This window comes from Coregonus clupeaformis, chromosome 12 (genome assembly GCF_020615455.1).
Source record: "Coregonus clupeaformis isolate EN_2021a chromosome 12, ASM2061545v1, whole genome shotgun sequence".
In the NCBI taxonomy this organism is placed as follows: Eukaryota; Metazoa; Chordata; class Actinopteri; order Salmoniformes; family Salmonidae; genus Coregonus; species Coregonus clupeaformis.
In genome coordinates, this window is record NC_059203.1 from 55,190,302 (window position 1) to 55,212,958 (window position 22,657).

Sequence of the window (22,657 nt, forward strand, 5' to 3'; positions counted from 1 at the left end):
CCTATGGTATGATCGAAAACATATAGAATAGCAATTTTGTCCAATTCTCTCAGCTGTATGAATCAACCAACCATAATGAGCGGTACCAGTGTGTTTATCTCTGACTGACCTGAGATGAACTAGTGTTATATTGTATCCCTCAGCACCAAGATCGAGAAGGAGAAGCGGGAGCTGGCCAAGCAGTACGGCATGGTGCGCACAGAGGTGAGCGGGGGAGAGATCGCAGAGGAGCTGGAGAAGGAGCGCAGGATGTTCCAGCTACAGATGTGTGAGGTGAGTGAGATCTACTGTATAGAGTGATTCTTATTCAAATTCTATGGGGGAGTTTCAAAGCTTTGACATCTGATTAACAGTTCTGGCTTAGAGCTTTGGCCAACATTTGGGCCTCCTGAGAATGGGGTGTTACCTCAAGGTTGACCTCTTATCCCGTAATGACATAGTTTTAGAGATGAAACCTTTCTGAATAGCTCCAAGGTCTTCCATTGGAATCTGTAGTTTCTCCGTTTAAATCATGAATGAATGACTTGTGATATTGCCTTTGTGTCTTTGTCCATTCAGTGACGTGAATGCACAGCCTTGCTTTTAATGATTGCTCGATGGACACATTGATGAATAACTCAACCATAAAACCGTTTGCTTCTCCTCTATGTGTTTCTTGTAGTACCTCATCAAAGTGAACGAAATCAAGACTAAGAAAGGTGTCGACCTGCTTCAGAATCTCATCAAGCACTATCACTCCCAGTGCAAGTAAGGCAATGTGGTCTCTGTCTAACTAAAAGTTAGGGGGAAAAATGAACATCTCAGCTAAACGTGAGTGTGTTTCTCTGTTGCTCTGAGGTTTACTGAGCGAAAGGAGAACCTTAGGTGGTAAAAACAATGGGGGGAGTGGAGTCATTGTTTACTGTACTGTAAGGACTGGAAAATCCAATAACTTTTTAAAGCATATGACTGGATATCTTATTGAAATATGGAAATAATGCCCCTCCCACACACATACTGTATGACAGTGCTAGCCCTAAGTGTTTTAGAAAATGCATAACACTTTCATGTTTTATATAGATGATGATATAATAAAACATGTAGGAGTGGAATTGGGGAAATTCAGGCTTAGACTCCAGAGGGTTGATAAAAGCCGTATTGATGCATTATATTGAGTAAAGGGTGATTATTAAAAAGTGCTTTTGAACAAGATAAGTGCTTGCGAAATGAGTTTACATAATGGTTGCGGTTCTAGATTTGCCTGAGGGTCATGCAGTAGCAGTTTGACGGCATGATCATATACAGATAACCAGATGAGCACCAGCCTATTATAGAAGTCATTTTCATCTTTCAGTAGAGCTCCAATTGCATGTGCCAAAGACATCAGATGTTAAACACAATATCCCCTTTGACTGACTGCCCCCTCCCCTCTATGACCGCCATGCACCATCATATGTGAAAAGAGTCAGGAAACATGCTAGCCCATCCTGCAACACACCCAAACACTCACTCACTCAGTCTCACGCACCTTCTGCTTCTAATGCGGCAATAAACTGATATTTCCTTTTGTCAGTTTCTTTCAGGAGTGCCTGGTGGCCACCGAGAAGCTCAAGCAGTATATTGATGAGCTCACAGGAACGCTGGGCACTGTGAGTGGCATTCCACAATGTCTGTGTGTCTGATTCGTTTGATTGAACCTTTATTTAAGTAGGGAGTATGCTGAGACCACGGTCTCTTTCACAAATGAGCCCTTCACATTCTGGTGTTCGATCAAATGGCAACTTGAAAAGGTGACATTCACCACAAACTCCACCTACTGCAGTCTCAGAATGAGCTCCTCAAACCAGCAGCCATTTGCAATCACCTGCGGTTTTGCTTTTCTGTTGCAACCATCCCCCACACAACTGATTGATTGATTTCAGTTTTGATACAAAACCGCCTTGAACAAATGTAATGATTCTCTCCAGAAACCAGATACTAAATGTAGTCTGAACTGTTAAATGTTTTATTCCTGTCATCAGTAGTCAGTGACTGTCCTCTCTCCCAGCTGTTGGGTTCCATTAAGATTCTATTGAGATAAACAGCCCACGCTGTTAGCCATTAGCCTTGTGCTCACAACTAGAGTAGATGGAGATAATCAGCTCAGTTAGCCTCGAACCGCTACAGCTCTATTCAGAGAGCCATCCACAGCTGCCCTATGGGCAGCAAACTTACACATGTGCCTGAAGCGGGTCATCTGCATTCTGAACACTCTCCCCACCCTACAGCTCACACAGGCAGCACAGCCTTTGATCAACAACCGACTGGATCAAATCCATCAGAGTAGACACTGCACAATGGGTGTTCATATAAAGCATAGTGATCCAGTAAACGACCAAATGTGCTCCGTTTATGACTTCCCTATCCTGCAGAGTGCACGGTGAAGGGCTATGAGGACTTTTGCTGTCGGAACACCTGTATTGGCGGATTGCCTTGTGCTGAATTACAAATGTTTTACCCCTAGTCTCTAGCTCCTACCCCCTAAACACTGCTGTAGACCTGAAACGTTTGGATAGGTTTAAGCAATGAGTTGATTTCATAAATGTTCACAACCAGTGGGTATTAAAGGGAGATTTATATGCTCCACATTTCTGCAATGCTGAGTCAATAGCAATCTAATGTTCAACGATACTATTAAAATTGAGATTGTGTGAATGGCTGCGTTAAGACATCAAAATCAATTTGTGCGACCTGGAATGTGTTTGGAGGGAAAGGATGCGAGGGGTGAGTGGAGTATGTGTGGGTGTGTGTGTGTGTGTTGGGAGGTGATGATGAGGGTATTATTGAATGTGCTCTCTCTGTCCAGATCAAACACAGACAGGACGAGGAGAAGAGACAACTCTGCTCTCTCAGAGACCAGCTCCGGCCCTCACTGCAGCCTGAGCTCAAAGAGGTGAGGACACACACACAAACACACACACACACACACACACACAGGTTTGATTGAAATTCAAAATGTGCCTGTCTATGTTCAAAATTTGACATTTTAGTTTTTTTTAAGAGTAAAATATATTTTTGAAATACTTCTTGAGTAAAGCATTTCTCTTCCATGCTCATATGGGGTGAGTAACATCTCACTAAATGTGGATGATGTAATTCATTATAGTGAAGTATTAACATTGTGGTTTTATTTCAATCCTGCAAATCGTTCAGTCAAGGAGAGTAAGTTGAATTTGATATGCTTGATATGTACGGTACTTGCATGTGATAAAAAAATAAAGTTATAACAATAAAGCTGTAAATACAGTGCATTCGGAAAGTATTCAGACCCCTTGACCTTTTCCACATTTTGTTACGTTACAGCCTTATTCTAAAATGTATTGAATTGTTTCCCCCCCCCCCCTCATTAATCTACACACAATACCCCATAATGACAAAGCAAAAACAGGTGTTTAGACATTTATGCAAATGTATAAATAAAAAAACAGAAATATGACATTTACCTAAGTATTCAGACCCTTTTACTCAGTACTTTGTTGAAGCACTTTTGGCAGCGATTACAGCCTCGAGTCTTCTTGGGTATGACGCTACAAGCTTGGCACACCTGTATTTGGGGAGTTTCTCCCATTTTTCTCTGCAGATCCTCTCAAGTCAGGTTGGATGGGGAGTGTTGCTGCACAGCTATTTTCAGGTCTCTCCAGAGATGTTCGATCGGGTTCAAGTCCAGGCTCTGGCTGGGCCACTCAAGGACATTCAGAGACTTGTCCCGAAGCCACTCCTGCGTTGTCTTGGCTCTGTGCTTTGGGTCGTTGTCCTGTTGGAAGGTGAACCAGACTGAGGTCCTGAGCGCTCTGGAGCAGGAGCTCTCTGTACTTTCTCCGTTCATCTTTCCCTCGATCCTGACTAGTCTCCCAGTCCCTGCCGCTGAAAAACATCTCCACAGCATGATGCTGCCACCACCATGCTTCACCGTAGGGATAGTGCCAGTTTTCCTCCAGACGTGATGTTTTGCATTGAGGCCAAATAATTCAATCTTGGTTTCATCAGACCAGAGAATTTTGTTTCTCATGGTCGGAGAGTCTTTAGGTGCCTTTTGGCAAACTCCTAGTGGGCTGTCATGTGCATTTTACTGAGGAGTGGCTTCCATCTGGGCACTGTACCAAAAAGGCCTGATTGGTGGAGTGCTGCAGAGATGGTTGTCCTTCTGGAAGTTTTATCCCATCTCCACACAGGAACTCCGGAGCTCTGTCAGTGACCATTGGGTTCCTCCTTACCAAGGCCCCTCTCCCCCGATTGCTCAGTTTGGCCGGGTGGCCAGCTCTATGAAGAGTCTTGGTAGTTCCAAAATTCTTCCATTGAAGAATGATGGATGCCACTGTGTTCTTGGGGACCTTCAATGCTGCAGAATTTTTTTGGTAGCCTTCCCCAGATATGTGCCTTGACACAATCCTGTCTCTGAGTTCTACGGACAATTCCTTCGACCTCATGGCTTGGTCTTTGCTCAGACATGCACTGTCAGCTGTGGGACCTTATATAGACAGGTGTGTGCCGTTCCAAATCATGTCCAAACAATTGAATTTACCACAGGTGGACTCCAATCAAGTTGTAGAAACGCTTCAAGGATGATCAATGGAAACAGGATGCACCTGAGCTCAATTTCGAGTCTCATAGCAAATGGTCTGAATGTTTGTGTAAATAAGGTATTTCTGTTTTTAATTTTTTATAAATGTGCAAACATTTCTAAAAACCTGTTTTTGCTTTGTCATTTGTATTTGTTTGTATTAATTAGGGATCCCCATTAGCTGCTGCCAAGTGCTCCCCCCCCCCCAAAAAAAATAATTAAAATAAAAAAAAAGTACTGTGCGCCTCCCATAGTCTGTTCTGGGCTTGTGAAGAGACCTCTGGTAGCATGTCTTGTGGGGTATGCATGGGTGTCCAAGCTGTGTGCCAGTATTCCAGCTCGGTACATTCAGCTTGTCCACACCTCTTACAAAACAAGCAGTGATGAAGTCAATCTCTCTTCCACTCTGAGCCAGGAGAGACTGACATGCATGTCATTAATGTTAGCTCTCCATTTACTTTTAAGGGCCAGCCGTGCTGCCCTGTTTTGAGCCAACTGCAATTTTCCCAAGTCCCTCTTTGTGGCACCTGACCACACTACTGAACAGTAGTCTAGGTGCGACAAAACTAGGGCCTGTAGGACCTGCCTTGTTGATAGTGTTGTTAAGAAGGCAGAGCAGCGCTTAATTATGGACATACTTCTCCCCATCTTAGCTACTGTTGTGTCAATATGCTTTGACCATGACAGTCTACAATCCAGGGTTACTCCAAGCAGTTTAGACACCTCAACTTGCTCAATTTCCACATTATTCATTACGAGATGTAGTTGAGGTTTAGGGTTTAGTGAATGAATTGACCCAAATACAATGCTTTACGTTTCGGAAATATTCAGGACTAACTTATTCCTTGCCACCCATTCCGAAACTAACTGCAACTCTTTGTTAAGTGTTGTAGTTATTTCAGTTGCTGTAGTAGCTGATGTGTATAGTGTTGAGTCATCCGCATACATAGATACACTGGTTTTACTCAAGTGGCATGTCGTTAGTAAAGATGAAAAAAGCAAGGGGCCTAGACAGCTGACCTGGGGAATTCCTGATTGTACCTGGATTATGTTTGATTGTCATTATGGGGTATTTTGTGTAGATTGATGAGAAAAAATATATATTTTGTCCATTTTAGAACAAGGCTGTAACGTAACAAAATGTGGAAAAGTAATGGGGTCTGAATACTTTTCCTGTGGTGGTTCTATTCAGTCCTTGTGCAGCAAGCAAAATGTTTTACATTCAAGGGCTATTTGTAATTTTTATAAATCACCCTTTTTAGAAACTTTTGTATAGTATGTGTCATGATGTTATGGCTGCTCTTCATGGTATTTGACAAGAAGAGCTTGTCTGTCTGACCTACCACACATTTCTCTGCTACTACTGTACTTGCATGCATACGTTAATTGCATGCTTACGTTAATCTGTCTTGTTTGTGACATCATATTTCTGCTTTCCGTGTCCATCTCACTGCTTGAGTCACAGGATCTAGAAATCGCAAGTTGACTCATGATCTGTTCATGTGGAATATGAAAGGGATAAACGGTGACGTTCTGTACATTATAGAAAATAATGGACGACGTGGTAGGGAATCTTGTAAATTACCTCTATCTCTTTGTCAAACCCAGGACTCCTTGAGCAAGCAGACATTCTACAGCATGCACCAGCTGGAAGGCAACAAACATTATGGCACAGAGAAAGCGGGATACCTCTACAAGAGAAGTGACGGGTATGAACACTTTATCTGTGTGAAAGTCATTATCCCAAGCAGAATTGTCATACCTGCAAGTTAAATCCTATTTACACTAGACGGATGTAGTATTATTATGTTCATAGTGAGAATTTCATTTGAGCTTCCATACAGTTACATCACAGTACCTCAGTCAGTTTGGAGGCTGAAAGAGGTGCTGGCATTGTTTTCACCCTTGGTGTTTGTCCCCCGCAGGTTGAGAAAGATGTGGCAGAAGAGGAATTGCACTGTGCAGAACTGCTACCTAACTATTGCACATGGAACTGTGAGTTCAGTCTTGTTCAGTGTTGTGGATTACCTTCTGACACAATTGATGATAACCTGGTACCAAATAGTGCCTGGTGGGGCTTTTTTAATGAATCCCAAAGAACCAAACGTGATAGGTTATTACTATGTGATAACCATTTTACCATGTTATCTCTTAGTAAATACCTGGAGATTTCTGTACCATAAAAAAAAGTTCAACTTTAATGCTTAAAGTGGAACTGACAGCATTTTAGCAACATTAACTATTATACAAATCTGTTCATATACACCACCAGGAAGAATATGACACTTTAAAAAAAACATTTTCTGACATGTTTTAGCACATAGATATGGTCATTTTCATGTTTTCATAAATTCTTGGAATGTTGTGAAAATTCTATAGCAATATAGAGTGGAAAGCGGCCTTGCGTTTGGACAATTAATAGACACTGCAGTAAATAAAACCTAATACAAACATCTGTCTCGTCCAGGACCGGAGTGCCATAGCCAATTAGATGTACAGTAGGCCTATATGCAAACAAGCCTTTTGCGACAAGGGCCTGCCATCATTCTCTCGCAGTTGCAACATCTCAACTTTAGATCATTACAATGCATTCGACAAAAGTCAGAAAATACACTTGAATGGATTTCTGCAAATATGTAGCTAAATACCACAGGAGTCCTCTTACATTTGGGAATTTTACAGTCCTATTTATTAAACATCCATAAAAAGGTAGGCTATCTTTCCCTATATGCACATCAACAACAACAAGATCAACAACTAATGCTAGCCAGAGCAAGATGAGCTAAAATCTAACAAAGGAACATTTAGAATAAGGCTGTAACGTAACAAACTTTTCCAAACTTTTTCAGCTAGTTGGCCATCAAAATTGCACTGATAAACGATGGAGAATAGCCTGCTTGTCCTTCTGCAGCTTGCGTGTCAATGCATGCGTTGTCTCAACCAAGCACCCAAGCTAACTGGCTAAAGTTGGCTAGCTTGCTAGCTAGCTACTTTCATACACAAATGAGAGAACATCTCACTGACCATTTTACTCGCCCTAGCAGAGTTGGTTAGGCTGTTTACATGTTATATAGAGTGTTTGTGACTATAACTTTTCTTTGCCTACGTTTACTGACACCAGTCATATTCAGCGGGTCTTGCGTGTTTGTAAATTCATCAGTTATTCTGCACTCTGGCACACTCAGACAAGTGTGCTCTGAAATCGGAGTAAATAACTAGCCAGAGTGAATTTGCGAACGCAAGAGATATGCTAACTGGATAACAGTCGTTCAGCATAGCTAGCTAGCAATGCGATTCACATCCAAATGACACGTGCATCTTTAGCTGTGTAGCCACCGAAAAACGATACGAGGAGAAATAGTCAGTCAGTCAATCACCCACTCCTCCAATGACATGTCATCCTAGCAGCTAGCTACCTAGCTATGTAGCTAACGTTAGGCTCTGTGTTTTTAGCTTGCTACATAAATAGATATGCTAGCCTATTAGCCATGTTATGACTGACTTGTGATCATTGCCCTTGCTAGTTTGATTGTTTTGATATTCCCAGCCTTAGTTACATTCGTCAATTTTTGTCCAAAATATTGAATAATTGAAACTGAAACAGTGCATCCCGAATGGAGGCAGGAAACAATATACCAGGCCAGCTGTGATTTACAACCTGATAGCAATATCTTTTGGACTACGAACAAATGTATTGATTAATTATATTAATCATGCATTGAACTGCATCCATCTATTCTGCAAACAATGCCTTAGTGTACGTCATGGAATGTTGAGTCAAATAGAACGTATTTTTAAAACCTCTTATGAAGTTTGTTTTGTAGTATAAACGGGGAATTTGAGATTTTTACCTGATATTATGATTGTCTGTTTGTTTCATATCTGCAAATTAGTTATAACGCTGTCAGTTCCACTTTAAATCAAATCAAATCTTATAAGCAGAGTGCACTTGTATTATCCAGGAGAGACGGATGGTAGTTGTGTGGCAGTCTAACAGGGAGAGGATGAGTCAACAGATTGGACAGAATGGCTTGTTGGCATTCAGGGTAGCCCAATTGAGACCAGGGTCTCATTCCCAATGGTGCCCTGAGTACAAACATTTTCTAACAAGAGGAAGAACAATTTACATTACAGTTAAAAGAAGATGAAGAAAAATAACCACAAGGCACAACCTCAACACCACAATTTCAACAAATAAACCACTACAAAGAGGGAGTAATGAATTGGTCTATGGGCCTTTAATGAGGACCAGCCAACCTTTTTATACAGGATGCAGTGGTGAGTATTAAAACTCACCAGTGATAAAACGAATGGCGCTATGGTAGATGGCATCCAAAAGTTTAAGAGTAGTGGCTGCTGCCCACTTTAAATCTTAGCTTTTTAACTAGCTCATCTGTATCCTTCAAAATGTGGGCCGCAGCCCGCCAGTTGCTCATCCCTGCTCTATAGCGTTCACAATATCCAGCCATGAAACAGCATTTCAGTGTCATTGAAAGCAGCATTTTTTCACTGTTGGTCACTTTAATTGCTGAAAAATAACGAGTAACCCCATTGTTTAATCATTACCATTTTCTATTAGAAAACGTTGGCTTGCACTCCTGTCAAAGCAAAACAGAATTGACAAAGAGATGATACTAAAGAGACCCTGGTGAAAAAGAGCAGTGCGACAACTAGAGAACAACATGTATTTAGTCTTGCTCGCATTAAGTACACGTTTTAAACCAACTAGGGCTTTCTGTAAGGTAACAATGTCAGATTGCAGCTCTAACATAGCCTGGTCAACAGTTGGGGCAATGGCATACATGAGTGTCGTCTGCAAGAGGGACTTTCGTAGGAGTAACCAGGGTATCCTTTCCTCAGCCCAACAAACCACCAGCCAAACTCAACCTGCTCACCTGCCAAATCAAGCCCAGTCTGGAGGACAAGAAGTGCTTTGACCTAATTTCTCGTAAGTCAGCCTCTGACAAGTCTTGAAAATATATCTACAATGTAACTTTACTGTCCAATTTTGCTTCTGAAATTTGTTCTCCTATCAGTTAGTCTAACAGCCAAAAGTCAATAATAATGATGTTTTAGTCCAAATAATGTGGATACATCTCTGTTTGAAATAATCATGCCTGCCAACCATGGCCTATTTTCATTATTCAGGTCATAATTATTGCATATGCCATGTAAAATAAACACACACGCACTTTGTCATGAGACTTCCTTTAATTTAAATGTGAAACATGTTTTTGGTTGCAGACATTCTGATTAACGTATTTTCTCTTGTGTTCTAGATAATCGCACATATCACTTTCTTGCTGATGACGAGCCAGTGTGTGTCGCGTGAGTAACCTCTCTCTATAACAGGGACAGGCAACTTTGATGGGGGTGGGGGCCACAAAAAATCTTAACTCATCATGAGGGGCCGCGGGTCTGTGCAAGTTGAGACCCCGACTGAGTCTTCTTTTTAGGGGGGGAATTGATCCGAGGGCCTTCAAAAAGGGCTCAACACCACAATTTAAACAAATAAACCACCACAAAGAGGGAGTAATTAATTGGTCTACGGGCCTTTAATGAGGACCAGCCAACCCTTTTATACAGGATGCAGTTATGAGTATTAAAACTCACCAGTGATAAAATGAATGGCGCTATGGTAGACGGCATCCACAGGTTTAAGAGTAGTGGCTGCTGCAATCTGGTAAATGGTGTCGCCATAATCAAGAACTGGCAGGAAAGTTGACTGTACAATCGGCTTCCTGCTATTTAGGGTGAGGCAATAACTATTTATTTTTAAAAAGCCCACTTTAAATCTTAGCTTTTTAACTAGCTCATCTGTATCCTTCAAAAGGTGGGCCGCAGCCCGCCAGTTGCTCATCCCTGCTCTATAGTGTTCACAATATCCAGCCATGAAACAGCATTTCAGTGTCATTGAAAGCAGCATTTTTTTCACTGTTGGTCACTTTAATTGCTGAAAATAAAGATTAACCCCATTGTTTAATCATTACCATTTTCTATTAGAAAACGGTGGCTTGCACTCCTGTCAAAGCAAAACAGAATTGACAAAGAGATGATACTAAAGAGACCCTGGTGAAAAAGAGCAGTGTGTTTACCTAGCCAAGCGTACATAGCCAAGCGTACATAGCCAAGCGTACATATCTTGAAGTGGCGCCGGAGAAGATGGCTGCCGTTCTACAGCCCTCTAACCAATTGTACTATTATGTGTGTTTTTTCACGTTATTTGTAATTTATTCTGTACATAAAGATTCTGCCACCGTCTCTTATGACCAAAAAGAGCTTCTGGATATCAGGACAGCGATTACTCACCTCGTATTGGACAAAGATATTTTCTTCAACAAGCCGGACGCGAAGGATATCCTACAGATACCCGACAAGGCCCAAATCCCTGTCATTCGCATGAGAAAGAGACAGCGATATCGTGGACGTAGGTCGGGGTGCCTTGTAAGGATCCGACGGCGAGCGAGTAAACTGCCTCTTCCATCAATCCTATTAGCCAATGTTCAATCATTTGAGAACAAATTGGACGACCTAAGATTACGGTTATCCTACCAACGGGACATTAAAAACTGTAATATCTTATGTTTCACCGAGCCGTGGCTGAATGACGACATGGACAACATACAGCTGACGGGATATACGCTACATCGGCAGGATAGAACGGCTGACTCCAGTAAGACAAGGGGTGGCGGTCTGTGTATATTTGTAAACAACAGCTGGTGCATAACATCGAATACTAAGTAAGTCTCAAGGTTTTGCTCGCCTGAGGTAGAGTATCTCATGATAAGCTGTAGACCACACTATTTACCAAGATACTTTTCATCTATATTTTTCGTAGCTGTTTCTCTACCACCACAAACCGATGCTGGCATTAAGATTGCACTCAATGAGCTGTATAAGGCCAAAAGTAAACAAGAAAACGCTCATCCAGAGGCAGCGCTCCTAGTGGCCGGGGACTTTAATGCAGGGAAAATCCGTTCTAACTAATTTCTACCAGCATGTTAAATGTGCAACCAGAGGGGGAAAAAACTCTAGACCACCTTTACTCTCCACACAGAGACGCATACAAAGCTCTCCCTCGTCGTCCATTTGGCAAATCTGACCATAACTCTATCCTCCTGATTCCTGCTTATAAGCAAAAACTAAAGCAGGAAGCACCAGTGACTCAGTTAATAACAAAGTGGTCAGATGATGCAGATGCTAAGCTACAGGACTGTTTTGCTAACAGACTGGAATATGTTCCGGGATTCTTTAGATAGCATTGAGGAGTACACCACATCAGTCACTGGCTTCATCAATAAGTGCATCGATGACGTCGTCCCCACAGTGACCGTACGTACATACCCTAACCAGAAGCCATGGATTACAGGCAACATCCGCACTGAGCTAAAGGGTAGAGCTGCCGCTTTCAAGGACCGGGACTCTAACCCGGACGCTTATAAAAAATCCCGCTATGCACTCAGACGAACCATCAAACAGGCAAAGAGTCAATACCAGACTAAGATTGAATCGTACTACACCGGCTCTGACGCTCGTCGGATGTGGCAGGGCTTGAAAACTATTACAGACTGCAAAAGGAAGCACAGCCGCGAGCTGCCCAGTGACACAAGCCTACCAGACGAGCTAAATGACTTCTATGCTCGCTTCGAGGCAAACAACACTGAAGCATGCATGAGAGCACCAGCTGTTCCGGATGACTATATGATCACGCTCTCCGTAGCCGATGTGAGTAAGACTTTTAAGCAGGTCAACATTCACAAGGCCGTAGGGCCAGATGGATTACCAGGACGTGTACTCTGAGCATGTGCTGACCAACTGGCAAGTGTCTTCACTGACATTTTCAACATGTCCCTGACTGAGTCTGTAATACCAACATGTTTCAAGCAGACCACCATAGTCCCTGTGCCCAAGGACACTAAGAAAACCTGCCTAAATGACTACCGACCCATAGCACTCAAGTCTGTAGCCATGAAGTGCTTTGAAAGGCTGGTCATGGCTCACATCAACACCATTATCCCAGAAACCCTAGACCCACTCCAATTTGCATACCACCCCAACAGATCCACAGATGATGCAATCTCTATTGTGCTCCACACTGCCCTTTCCCACCTGGACAAGAGGAACACCTACGTGAGAATTCTGTTCATTGACTACAGCTCAGCGTTCAACACCATAGTGCCCTCAAACCTCATCACTAAGCTAAGGATCCTGGGACTAAACACCTCCCTCTGCAACTGGATCCTGGACTTCCTGACGGGCCGCCCCCAGGTGGTAAGGGTAGGTAACAACACATCTGCCATGCTGATCCTCAACACAGGGGCCCCTCAGGGGTGCGTGCTTAGTCCCCTCCTGTACTCTCTGTTCACCCATGACTGCATGGCCAGGCACGACTCCAACACCATCATTAAGTTTGCCGACGACACAACAGTGGTAGGCCTGATCACAGACAACGATAAGACAGCCTATAGGGAGGAGGTCCGAGACCTGGCCTTGTGGTGCCAGGATAACAACCTCTCCCTCAACGTGATCAAGACAAAGGAGATGATTGTGGACTACAGGAAAAAAAAAGAGGACTGAGCACGCCCCCATTTTCATCGACGGGGCTGTAGTGGATCGGTTGAGAGCTTCAAGTTCCTTGGTGTGCACATCACCAACAAACTATCATGGTCCAAACACACCAAGACAGTCGTGAAGAGGGCATGACAAAGCCTATTCCCCCTCAGGAGACTAAAAAGATTTGGCATGGGTCCTCAGATCCTCAAAAAGTTCTACAGCTGCACCAACGAGAGCATCCTGACTGGTTGCATCACCGCCTGGTATGGCAACTGCTCGGCCTCCGACTGCAAGGCACTACAGAGGGTAGTACGTACGGCCCAGTACATCACCGGGGCCAAACTTCCTGCAATCCAGGACCTCTATACCAGGCGGTGTCAGAGGAAGGCCCTCAAAATTGTCAAAGACTCCAGCCACCCTAGTCATAGACTGTTCTCTCTGCTACCGCACGGCAAGCGGTACCGGAGCGCCAAGTCTAGGTCCAAAAGGCTTCTCAACAGCTTCTACCCCCAACTACTAAGCTATATGGAATTGTTTTAAGAAGGTCATACCAAGGATCATTTTGCTATTTCATTTTGAATTTTAAGACCCCTTGAAGTATAAAAAAGAAAAAACTAATGTTTTTATAAAATGTGGTCTTACTACTATTAGCCCATACAAATGCATTGAATAACAGATTCACTACATGGAACAAAACAGTCTCCATATATACTTCCAAAAATGTTACGTGTTTGTGAGAGTCTCATCTTTCCATGGAGGGGTCATAATAGTTTGTAGGCCAAACCATTCGGATGCTACACATGATTTTGTGAGAAGACCGATTTTCGGGATGTCTCATGGTCTGACAAACACCGTTCTAGCTCTGTTATCTTTCACCGCAGATGGGGAAGTATTACATAGGCAGATGCGGTAGATTGAGACACATTCAATGCACACAAAAAAAGATACTGCGTCTCTAGCTTAAACTGGCAGGTTTTTATATATATATATATTTTTTTTTTACTATGCTAATTAGATAATTAGGGGGCGCAGACATCAATCTTAGGGGGTTAAATCGCCATAGACCCCATCAGAGAGGGGATAAAGGTCTACATTGTTGGATCTTTAGGTCTACATGTGTATAGCATAGACTGAGAAATTTTAGAATACTCAGAGTTGATATTCACGCCATACGAAGGAATTCCCCTCGACCACACCCACAATTTGGGGAAAATAAGCATTCTTCCCCATTGACCACAAAAATCCTGACCTACGGTTGGCAATGCTCCCACGTAGAGAAATAGAGCTTACAATCCCTGTGACTTCAGGCTATTGGAAATGTGGGGGCCTGATGTCCAATTAGGCTACACGTTGCTATGTGTGTAGAAAACATTTAATCACAGGTAAGACATTTAACTTGTTTAGTGTAGTCCGTTTGTTTGTGATGTTGGTCTGGCTATCTTAATGTTCCAGTTGGTAGCTAGCTAGTACTCACTCACGTGGCTCCACCATCGTGAAAAGGGGCATGACGGAAGCCCTACAATATTACGTTTTTCTAAATAGTGAGAACGCTCGGGAGCAGGCAATGTTGAAAAGTAATCTTTAGACATGTTGTACTTTTCTTGAATGTAGTTTGACTAAAACAAGAAAATTGCGTTTGGAAAAGGTCAATTTTTTGCTGTGGGCCTAGGTAACCACAAGTTGTTTTCCCCACAGGCGGGCGGGCCACGACATTCTATCTAATACCGACTGGGACTATGGAATAAACTATTTACTTTCACTCTTCTTTTTATTGTGCAGGTGGATCTCAGTGCTGACCAACAGTAAGCAGAAAGCCCTTAACGTGGCTCTGGATGAGCGGAGGCCCAGTGGAGACAACAGTGTTGAGGACCTGACCAGGGCCATTACCGAGGATATCCGCCGCATGCCTGGCAACAACATGTGCTGTGACTGTGGGGCGCCAGGTCAGTCCATGCCTACAGTGTGCTGCAGATGGGTTGGGGTCAATTCTATTTCAAATCAGTCAATTGGGAAAGTAAACTGAAAGTACAATTTCTCATACAGAAGTTTACTTCCTGAATTGAAATGGAATTGACCCCAGCTCTGGTGTGCTGTCAGAGGAAGATGTGCACCTAGCTCTGTTGACCCTGCTTAAGAACTGACCCCTATTGGTTTGGATTTAAAATGTTGGTGTTTCTAAATGTTGCTTCATGGGCCTTTGCACCCTGACCAGAAAAATAACCTTGGAGAAACACTGTAAATGGTTTCTCACAAGTGTTACCATGCAACTGTCATCCACAGGCATAGTTTTGCAAATGACAAACCATATACTGTCGGCATACTATAAACTATGTCCACGTTGCTCTCTTTAGACCCAACCTGGATCTCCACAAACCTGGGCATCCTGACGTGTATCGAGTGCTCTGGGATCCACAGAGAGATGGGCGTGCGCTACTCCCGGATCAAGTCCCTCTCCTTGGACAAGCTGGGTACCTCAGAGCTACTGGTGAGTGCCTCTGAAGCTTTAGTTGGACAAAACAACTATGAATGTTAAGAATACCATATGAAGGGTAAGAATAGGTGAAGGGTGAATCTGAAAAGTACTCTCAGAATAAATTGTTAGAATAGGAGTTCCCCAAGGGTGTGACTTGTGTTCATTACTCTCCTCAATATGTGATGATGAGGTAGAATGTAACAGTGATTTAAACTCAATTAAGTATGCAGCACACATGGCATTGGTTGCATGCTTTCAAGACAAATAAATTCAAGTGATTTTTACATTTTACAGTTGTTTTTTAAATCTAAACAACTCAGTGATTGTCACCAACAGGATCAGTGTCCTAAATGCTTCTTTGTTTGACATGAAATCTGTTTTAGTAGTTGGTCAAGCTCCTCTCATGGATTTTTCCCCCTTCTCTTTTTAAGCTGGCAAAGAACATGGGCAATTCAGGCTTCAATGAGATAGTGGAAGCCAATGTCCTGAGTCCCTCACTGAAACCCACGGCAGAAAGTGACATGTGAGTGATGAGCTGGGCTGGAATTACTCCTCAATCCTCACACTGCAGCCAATCACCTACAGCTGTTTTGATATTTACTATTTCAAATTATGGAAAATAATTAAGATGGGACAGTGTGCTCTGATAACACAAAAATGCTTGACATATCTCTGAACCCCTTATTAATAAGGTCCTGTCTAGTGGTTACTGTGTGTAAGAGAAGCATAACTACAACCTTGTTACATGTGGACATGCGCCATAAGCACAATCCATTCCCATTAAGAGAGTGACACTCCCTCTCTGTGCTGGCCAGCGTTTTTATATGGGGAGAAATCTGCAAGTTGACAGTGTTCTCTCACAAAATGGCATTGGCTGCTTTTGTAATGGTAGCCTGTCAGCCACTTTCTCACTGCATCAGAACAGCTGGAGCCACTTCTCACTGTACCCTTAAACCCTTAATGTTTCCCAAGTGGACTTTTATCACACAGAGAACACAGCCCTTGCTGCTTGTTCAGAGCAAGGGCCGGAGATGGGGCTACACAGGGACAGATTAACAATTTGCTGACAGAACAAGGACCTGGTGTAGGCACTATACAGTACTGACCTTCTGTTAGTCTTAACATTAATGGCAGAATTTTGACTCACACACTGATGTTCATGTCTGCATTAGTGAATGGACCCATGAACTGAAAATGTCATTCTTTATGTCATTCTTTCAGTGCTTTTAAGAAATAGTCGTTTCAACAGATTTACTGCTTATTGTCTTAAATGTTGGTCATAGTAACCTACTATATCTCTCTCTTTTTTTTTTGTAATCTTTATTTTAACAGGGAAAAACAGACTGAGACCTGGATCTCTTTTACGGCTGTGCCCTGTGTAAACATGTTGACATGTACAGTTTTAGACATACAGACAAGAACATTTCAAACATACAAAACAAAAACACAATTCAACAGAAACAATCACAGACAACATCATATTGATCCTCCATAACATTTTTAAAATGGGCAAGGGACACCAGAGTGTCTAACTTAAGTTGGATCTGCAGTTTGTTCCATAAATAAGGTGCAAAGGAACTGAAGGCAGTCCTACCCAACTCTGTGGAGACCACAGAAGTCTCTAATGTAATCCACATCTGTGATCTGGTTTTAAAATTAGTATATCTAGTGGAAATTAATGATGATATATATGGAGGTAGTTTTAAAAGAAGTGCTTTATAAATAAACAAGAGCATGTTGCTTGAAATGTATAAATGCATAATGGCTGTTCTTTTACTCTTCATATGGCTCTTATCTGATTTCCCTATTGCAATACCCATCCGTGTCATGTGTAATGAGTGCGTCCACCCTGCCACTCTGTATCATTAGGGCGGTGCGTAAGGACTTCATCCTGTGTAAGTACATGGAGTGTCAGTTTGCCCAGCACAGCAGCAGCTCCCCTTCCACTCTGAGAAGGAATTTACAGGAGGCTGTGTGCAGCCGAGACATCTTCAGCCTGCTCCAGCTCTATGCCGAGAGACTGGACCTCAGCCAGCCTCTGGCCAGCCCTGTGCAGGTACACCCAATGACTAATCCAAACTTTAACCTGATAACCTTAGTACCTAACACTGACCTCATCCAGTCCCTGTAGGGACAGTACATAAGTATACTTACCCAATGACTAACCATAACCCTAGACTAAACCTCACTCCATACCCCTGTGCATGTAGACCCAGTCCCTGTCCAGAAACAACACCTAGCCCCTAACCCCTAGACACCTGTGGAGATCTGAAAGTATTTGATAGGTTTGCATATATGGTGATAGCGCCACCCTGCCCTCTGATAGGCTAGGTGGGATTTTAGCAATATTGCTTACACCTATCCTACCCTCTGTGTCGAGGGGGTAGGGGCTAGGGGTTGGTTCTGGATAGGGCCCCAGACTCTTAACATAACCCTAACCATAACTCAACCCTCCCATGTTTGTAGGAGAAAGGAGAGACTGCACTCCACCTGGCTGTCCTACTGGCTGATAGGACCTCGCTTCACATTGTGGACTTTCTGGTTCACAACTGGTGAGTAATTTTATGCAGCTTTAATACAGATTTAGCTGTGCTCTGAACTCTTGCATGATGTTTGTTGTGGCTTTAAAGAGATTCTCTGGTACTTTTGTATACTTTGTAGACAGTAGTTCTGAAAGTAGCACCCGTGAGCCAAAGGTGGTCCATGAAAATTGCGTACTACGTCACATATGTGCAGATATGTGCACCACGTCATCTCTCTCTCTCTCTCTCTCTCTCTCTCTCTCTCTCTCTCTCTCTCTCTCTCTCTCTCTCTCTCGTCTCTCTGTCTCTCTGTCTCTCTGTCTCTCTGTCTCTCTCTGTCTCTGTCTGTCTGTCTGTGTTGCCATTGGGCCCGCCATGCCACCTCACTGGATAACGCTGGGCAGGCCTCTTGTTAGCTGTCACTCAAATGTGAGCTGCTGAAGCTCATTGGCTAGAACTTTAATTGCTAGGGGGCTGGCCAACGTGTAGGGAAACTAGTGCCACACTGCTTCAAGAAAACAGATGCTTTCCAACTAAGGACTTCATGCAAGATGGCGCTGCAGTGGTAGCAGCAGTCTTTCGGGCTCCTGACCAACTCTGCTATTTTGTGTGTTATTTTACGCTGATCTTAACTTTTCTTGTACGTAATGTCTCTGCCATCATTTCCTATGACCAATAATAACTAATGGACATCAGAACCGCGATCACTAACCTTGATTTGGACAGAAATGTCTACTTCAACGAGTCGGCAGCTATAGACATTCTGCTTTCTCCAGACCAGGCCCTAATCCCCGGGACTCGAAAGACGAAAGGGCAGCGAAAGAAAAGCAAGCGAGCCTGCATCCTGACGAGACTACGTCGGCGAGCAAATAGACCGCCATTGCCCGCTGTTAATTTTTTTTATTTAACCTTTATTTTAACAGGGAAGATCTATTGAGATCTAGGTCTCTTTTACAAATGCGCCCTGTATATACAACATAAATATACACATTAGGGAAGTCCAGCCCACCTTTTGATACAGAATGCAGTGATGAGTATCAAAACTGTCGTCTGTAACAAAACGAAGGGCAGGATGGTAGATAGCATCCAAAGGTTTAATAGTAGTAGCAACTGCACTTTGAAAAATAATATCACCATAATCAAGAACAGATAAAAAGGTTGACTGAATAATCTGCTTCCTACTGCTTAGAGAAAGGCACAATCTGTTTCTGTAGAAAAATCTTAGCTTCTTAACCCACTCATCTCTGTTTTTTAAAACGTCAAATCCATATCAATGCAGCTGCCTAAGTATTTATATGCGGGAACACGTTTGATTGTAGAACCATCTGAGTGAACATGCATGTACAGTGCATTCGGAAAGTATTCAGACCCCTTCACTTTTTCCACATCTTGTTACGTTACAGCCTTATTCAAAAATTTATTAAATTGTTTTTTTCCCCTCATCAATCTACACACTATACCCCATAATGACAAAGCAAAAATAGATTTAGACATTTTTACAAATGTATTAAAAATAAAAAAATAAAATATCACATTTACGTAAGTATTCAGACCCTTTACCTAGTACTTTGTTGAAGCACCTTTGGCAGCGATTACAGCCTTGAGTCTTCTTGGGTATGACGCTACTAGCTTGGCACATCTGTATTTCTGGAGTTTCTCTCATTCTTCTCTGCAGATCCTCTCAAGCTCTGTCAGGTTGGATGGAGAGTGTCGCTGCACAGCTGCTTTCAGGTGTCTCCAGAGATGTTCGACCGGGTTCAAGTCCGGGCTCTGGCTGGGCCACTCAAGGACATTTCAGAGACTTGTCGCGAAGCCACTCCTGCGTTGTCTTGGCTGTGTGCTTAGGGTCGTTGTCCTATTGGAAGGTGAACCTTCGCCCAAGTCTGGGGTCCTGAGAGCTCTGGAGCAGGTTTATATTCAAGGATCTCTCTGTACTTTGCTCCATTCATCTTTCCCTCGATCTTGACTAGTCTCCCAGTCCGTGCCGCTGAAAAACATCCCCACAGCATGATGCTGCCACCACGCTTCACCGTAGGGAAGGTATTGGCCAGGTAATGAGTGGTGCTGGTTTCCTCCGGACGTGACGCTTGGCATTCAGCCTTCAAGAGTTCAACCTTGGTTTCATAAGACCAGAGAATCTTGTTTCTCATGGTCTGAGAGTCCTTTAGGTGCCTTTTGGCAAACTCCAAGTGAGCTGTCATGTGCCTTTAACTGAGGAGTGGCTTCCGTCTGGCCACTCTACCGTAAAGGCCTGATTTGGTGGAGTGCTGCAGAGATGGTTGTCCTTTTGGAAGGTTCTCCCATCTCCACAGAGGAACTCTGGAGGTCTGTCAGAGTAACCATCGGGTTCTTGGTCACCTTCCTGACCAAGGCCCTTCTCCCCCGATTGCTCAGTTTGGCCGGACGGCCAGCTCTAGGAAGAGTCTTGGTGGTTCCAAACTTCTTCCATTTAAGAATGATGGAGGTCACTGTGTTCTTGGGGACCTTCAATGCTGCATAAATGTTTTGGTACCCTTACACAGAGCTGTGCCTTGACACAATCCTGTCTCGGAGCTCTACGGACAATTCCTTCGACCTTATGGCTTGGTTTTTGCTCTGACATGCACTGTCAACTGTGGGACCTTATATAGACAGGTGTGTGTGACTTTCCAAATCGTTTTCAATCAATTAAGTTTACCACAGGTGGACTCCAATCAAGTTGTAAAAACATCTCAAGGATGATCAATGGAAACAGGATGCACCTGAGCTCAATTTCGAGTCTCATCGCAAAGGGTCTGAATGCTTATGTAAATAAGGTAGTTCTGTTCATTTTTTATACATTTTCAAACATTTCAAAAAACCTGTCGCTTTGTCATTTTTTAAATTCATTTAATCCGTTTTAGAATAAGGCTGTGATTTAACAAAATCAGTCAAGGGGTCTAAATACTTTCCGAATGCACTGTAGCTCATCTGAATCATTCTTACGAGAGTTTGAAAACAACATGTATTTTGTTTTAAATCAGCATTAAATCAGATTGTAGTTTTGAGTCCGGGCAATATCATACGTAATAGTGTCATCCGCTTATAGACGTTTATTTTATTTTATTTTTTAACAGATTGACCAATGGTGTTTATATAAATAGTGAAGATAACAGGTCCCAAAATCGACCCCTGTGGTGTACACCTTTATGTACTTCAAGAAATTCAGACTTAACCCCAGCAATCACGATGGCATGATCAACAGTATTAAAAGCATTTTAGTGTCTAAAGCATTGACAAGATCATAAACAGCTAAAGTGATTGCTGTAATAGTGATATGCCCAGGCCTAAAACCTGATTGGTTTACATTCTAAATACATTCCTCAGATAAAAAAGAGCGACGTTGTACATTTACCAAGGATTCAAGAATCTTAGCGAGTCAAGAAAGCCTTGAAATGGGGCGATAATTATTAAGATCACTACTGTCCCCACCCTTATGGAGTGACAGCACAAGAGCTGATTTCCATACTTTTGGAATATTTACTGATAACAATGTTAAATAAAAAATGTGGGTTATTGAGCCAACATTGATGGGCGCTGCACTCTTAAGCAGACCGGGGTCCAATTGGTCATCCCCTGTGGATTTCTTGTTGTCTATTGCTAGCAAACCGTTCAGGACTTATTTTTTTGAAAATAGCCTAAAAGAAAAGCTATGACTATCATTTCTCTGTTCATTCAGCAAGTTTCCCCTATCAGCAACCAGCCCAATATCATTGTGAACAGCCTTAGAAGTTCTTTAAAAGAAATAGCCCGCTGAAATAAAATGATTAAATGCATCAATGATGGCATTTTTCTCCGTAATGAGGCCAGTGTGGGCAAGTGTCTGAATTAATTTGTTGTGGTAGAGAGGAGGAAGTAGAGCCCTTTTGGGATTAGACAGTTTTCCAGAATTTAGCCGGGTTCTCATTAAAATCTGAAAGAGTGGTTACATAATCATAATTAGCCTTTCTGATTTGTCTTACACAATGATTCCTCAGTTGCGTAAAAGCTTGCAAGTCCGGGTCTAAGCCTGTGTTCCTGGCCTTGACCCAAGCATCATCTCTTTTATGAATAACTTCTGATAATTCCGGAGAGTACCACGTTTTTGATCTAAACTCAGCAAAAAAAGAAACGTTCCTTTTTCAGGACCCTGTCTTTCAAAGATAATTCGTAAAAATCCAAGTAACTTCACAGATTTTCATTGTAAAGGGTTTAAACACTGTTTCCCATGCTTATTCAATGTACCATAAACAATTAATGAACATGCACCTGTGGAACGGTCGTAAAGACACTAACAGCTTACAGACAGTAAGCAATTAAGGTCACAGTTATGAAAACTTAGGACACTAAAGAGGCCTTTCTACTGACTCTGAAAAACAAAGAAATGCCCAGGGTCCCTGCTCATCTGCGCGAACGTGCCTTAGGCATGCTGCAAGGAGGCATGAGGACTGCAGATGTGGCCAGGGCAATAAATTGCAATGTCTGTACTGTGAGACGCCTAAGACAGCGCTACAGGGAGACAGGACGGACAGC

At 42.7% G+C, this 22,657-nt stretch overlaps 1 protein-coding gene across 4 annotated transcripts in view; it reads left to right on the top strand.

Moving 5' to 3' along the window:
- The window catches only part of unm_sa1614 (un-named sa1614), a 93,133-nt gene that overhangs the window by 28,642 nt on the left and 41,834 nt on the right, over window positions 1-22,657 (top strand). For 3 of the 4 annotated variants that reach the window (XM_045223963.1, XM_045223964.1, XM_045223966.1), the window contains exons 6-19: window positions 144-273; window positions 662-747; window positions 1,553-1,628; window positions 2,825-2,911; window positions 3,172-3,180; window positions 6,188-6,288; window positions 6,505-6,574; window positions 9,440-9,527; window positions 9,859-9,907; window positions 14,912-15,075; window positions 15,484-15,617; window positions 16,037-16,128; window positions 17,475-17,661; window positions 18,072-18,157. In XM_045223963.1, the coding sequence (XP_045079898.1) occupies window positions 144-273; window positions 662-747; window positions 1,553-1,628; window positions 2,825-2,911; window positions 3,172-3,180; window positions 6,188-6,288; window positions 6,505-6,574; window positions 9,440-9,527; window positions 9,859-9,907; window positions 14,912-15,075; window positions 15,484-15,617; window positions 16,037-16,128; window positions 17,475-17,661; window positions 18,072-18,157 (1,359 nt within the window). The remainder of the gene's footprint in view (window positions 1-143; window positions 274-661; window positions 748-1,552; window positions 1,629-2,824; window positions 2,912-3,171; window positions 3,181-6,187; window positions 6,289-6,504; window positions 6,575-9,439; window positions 9,528-9,858; window positions 9,908-14,911; window positions 15,076-15,483; window positions 15,618-16,036; window positions 16,129-17,474; window positions 17,662-18,071; window positions 18,158-22,657) is intronic. The other variant, XM_045223965.1, reaches the window with a different exon arrangement.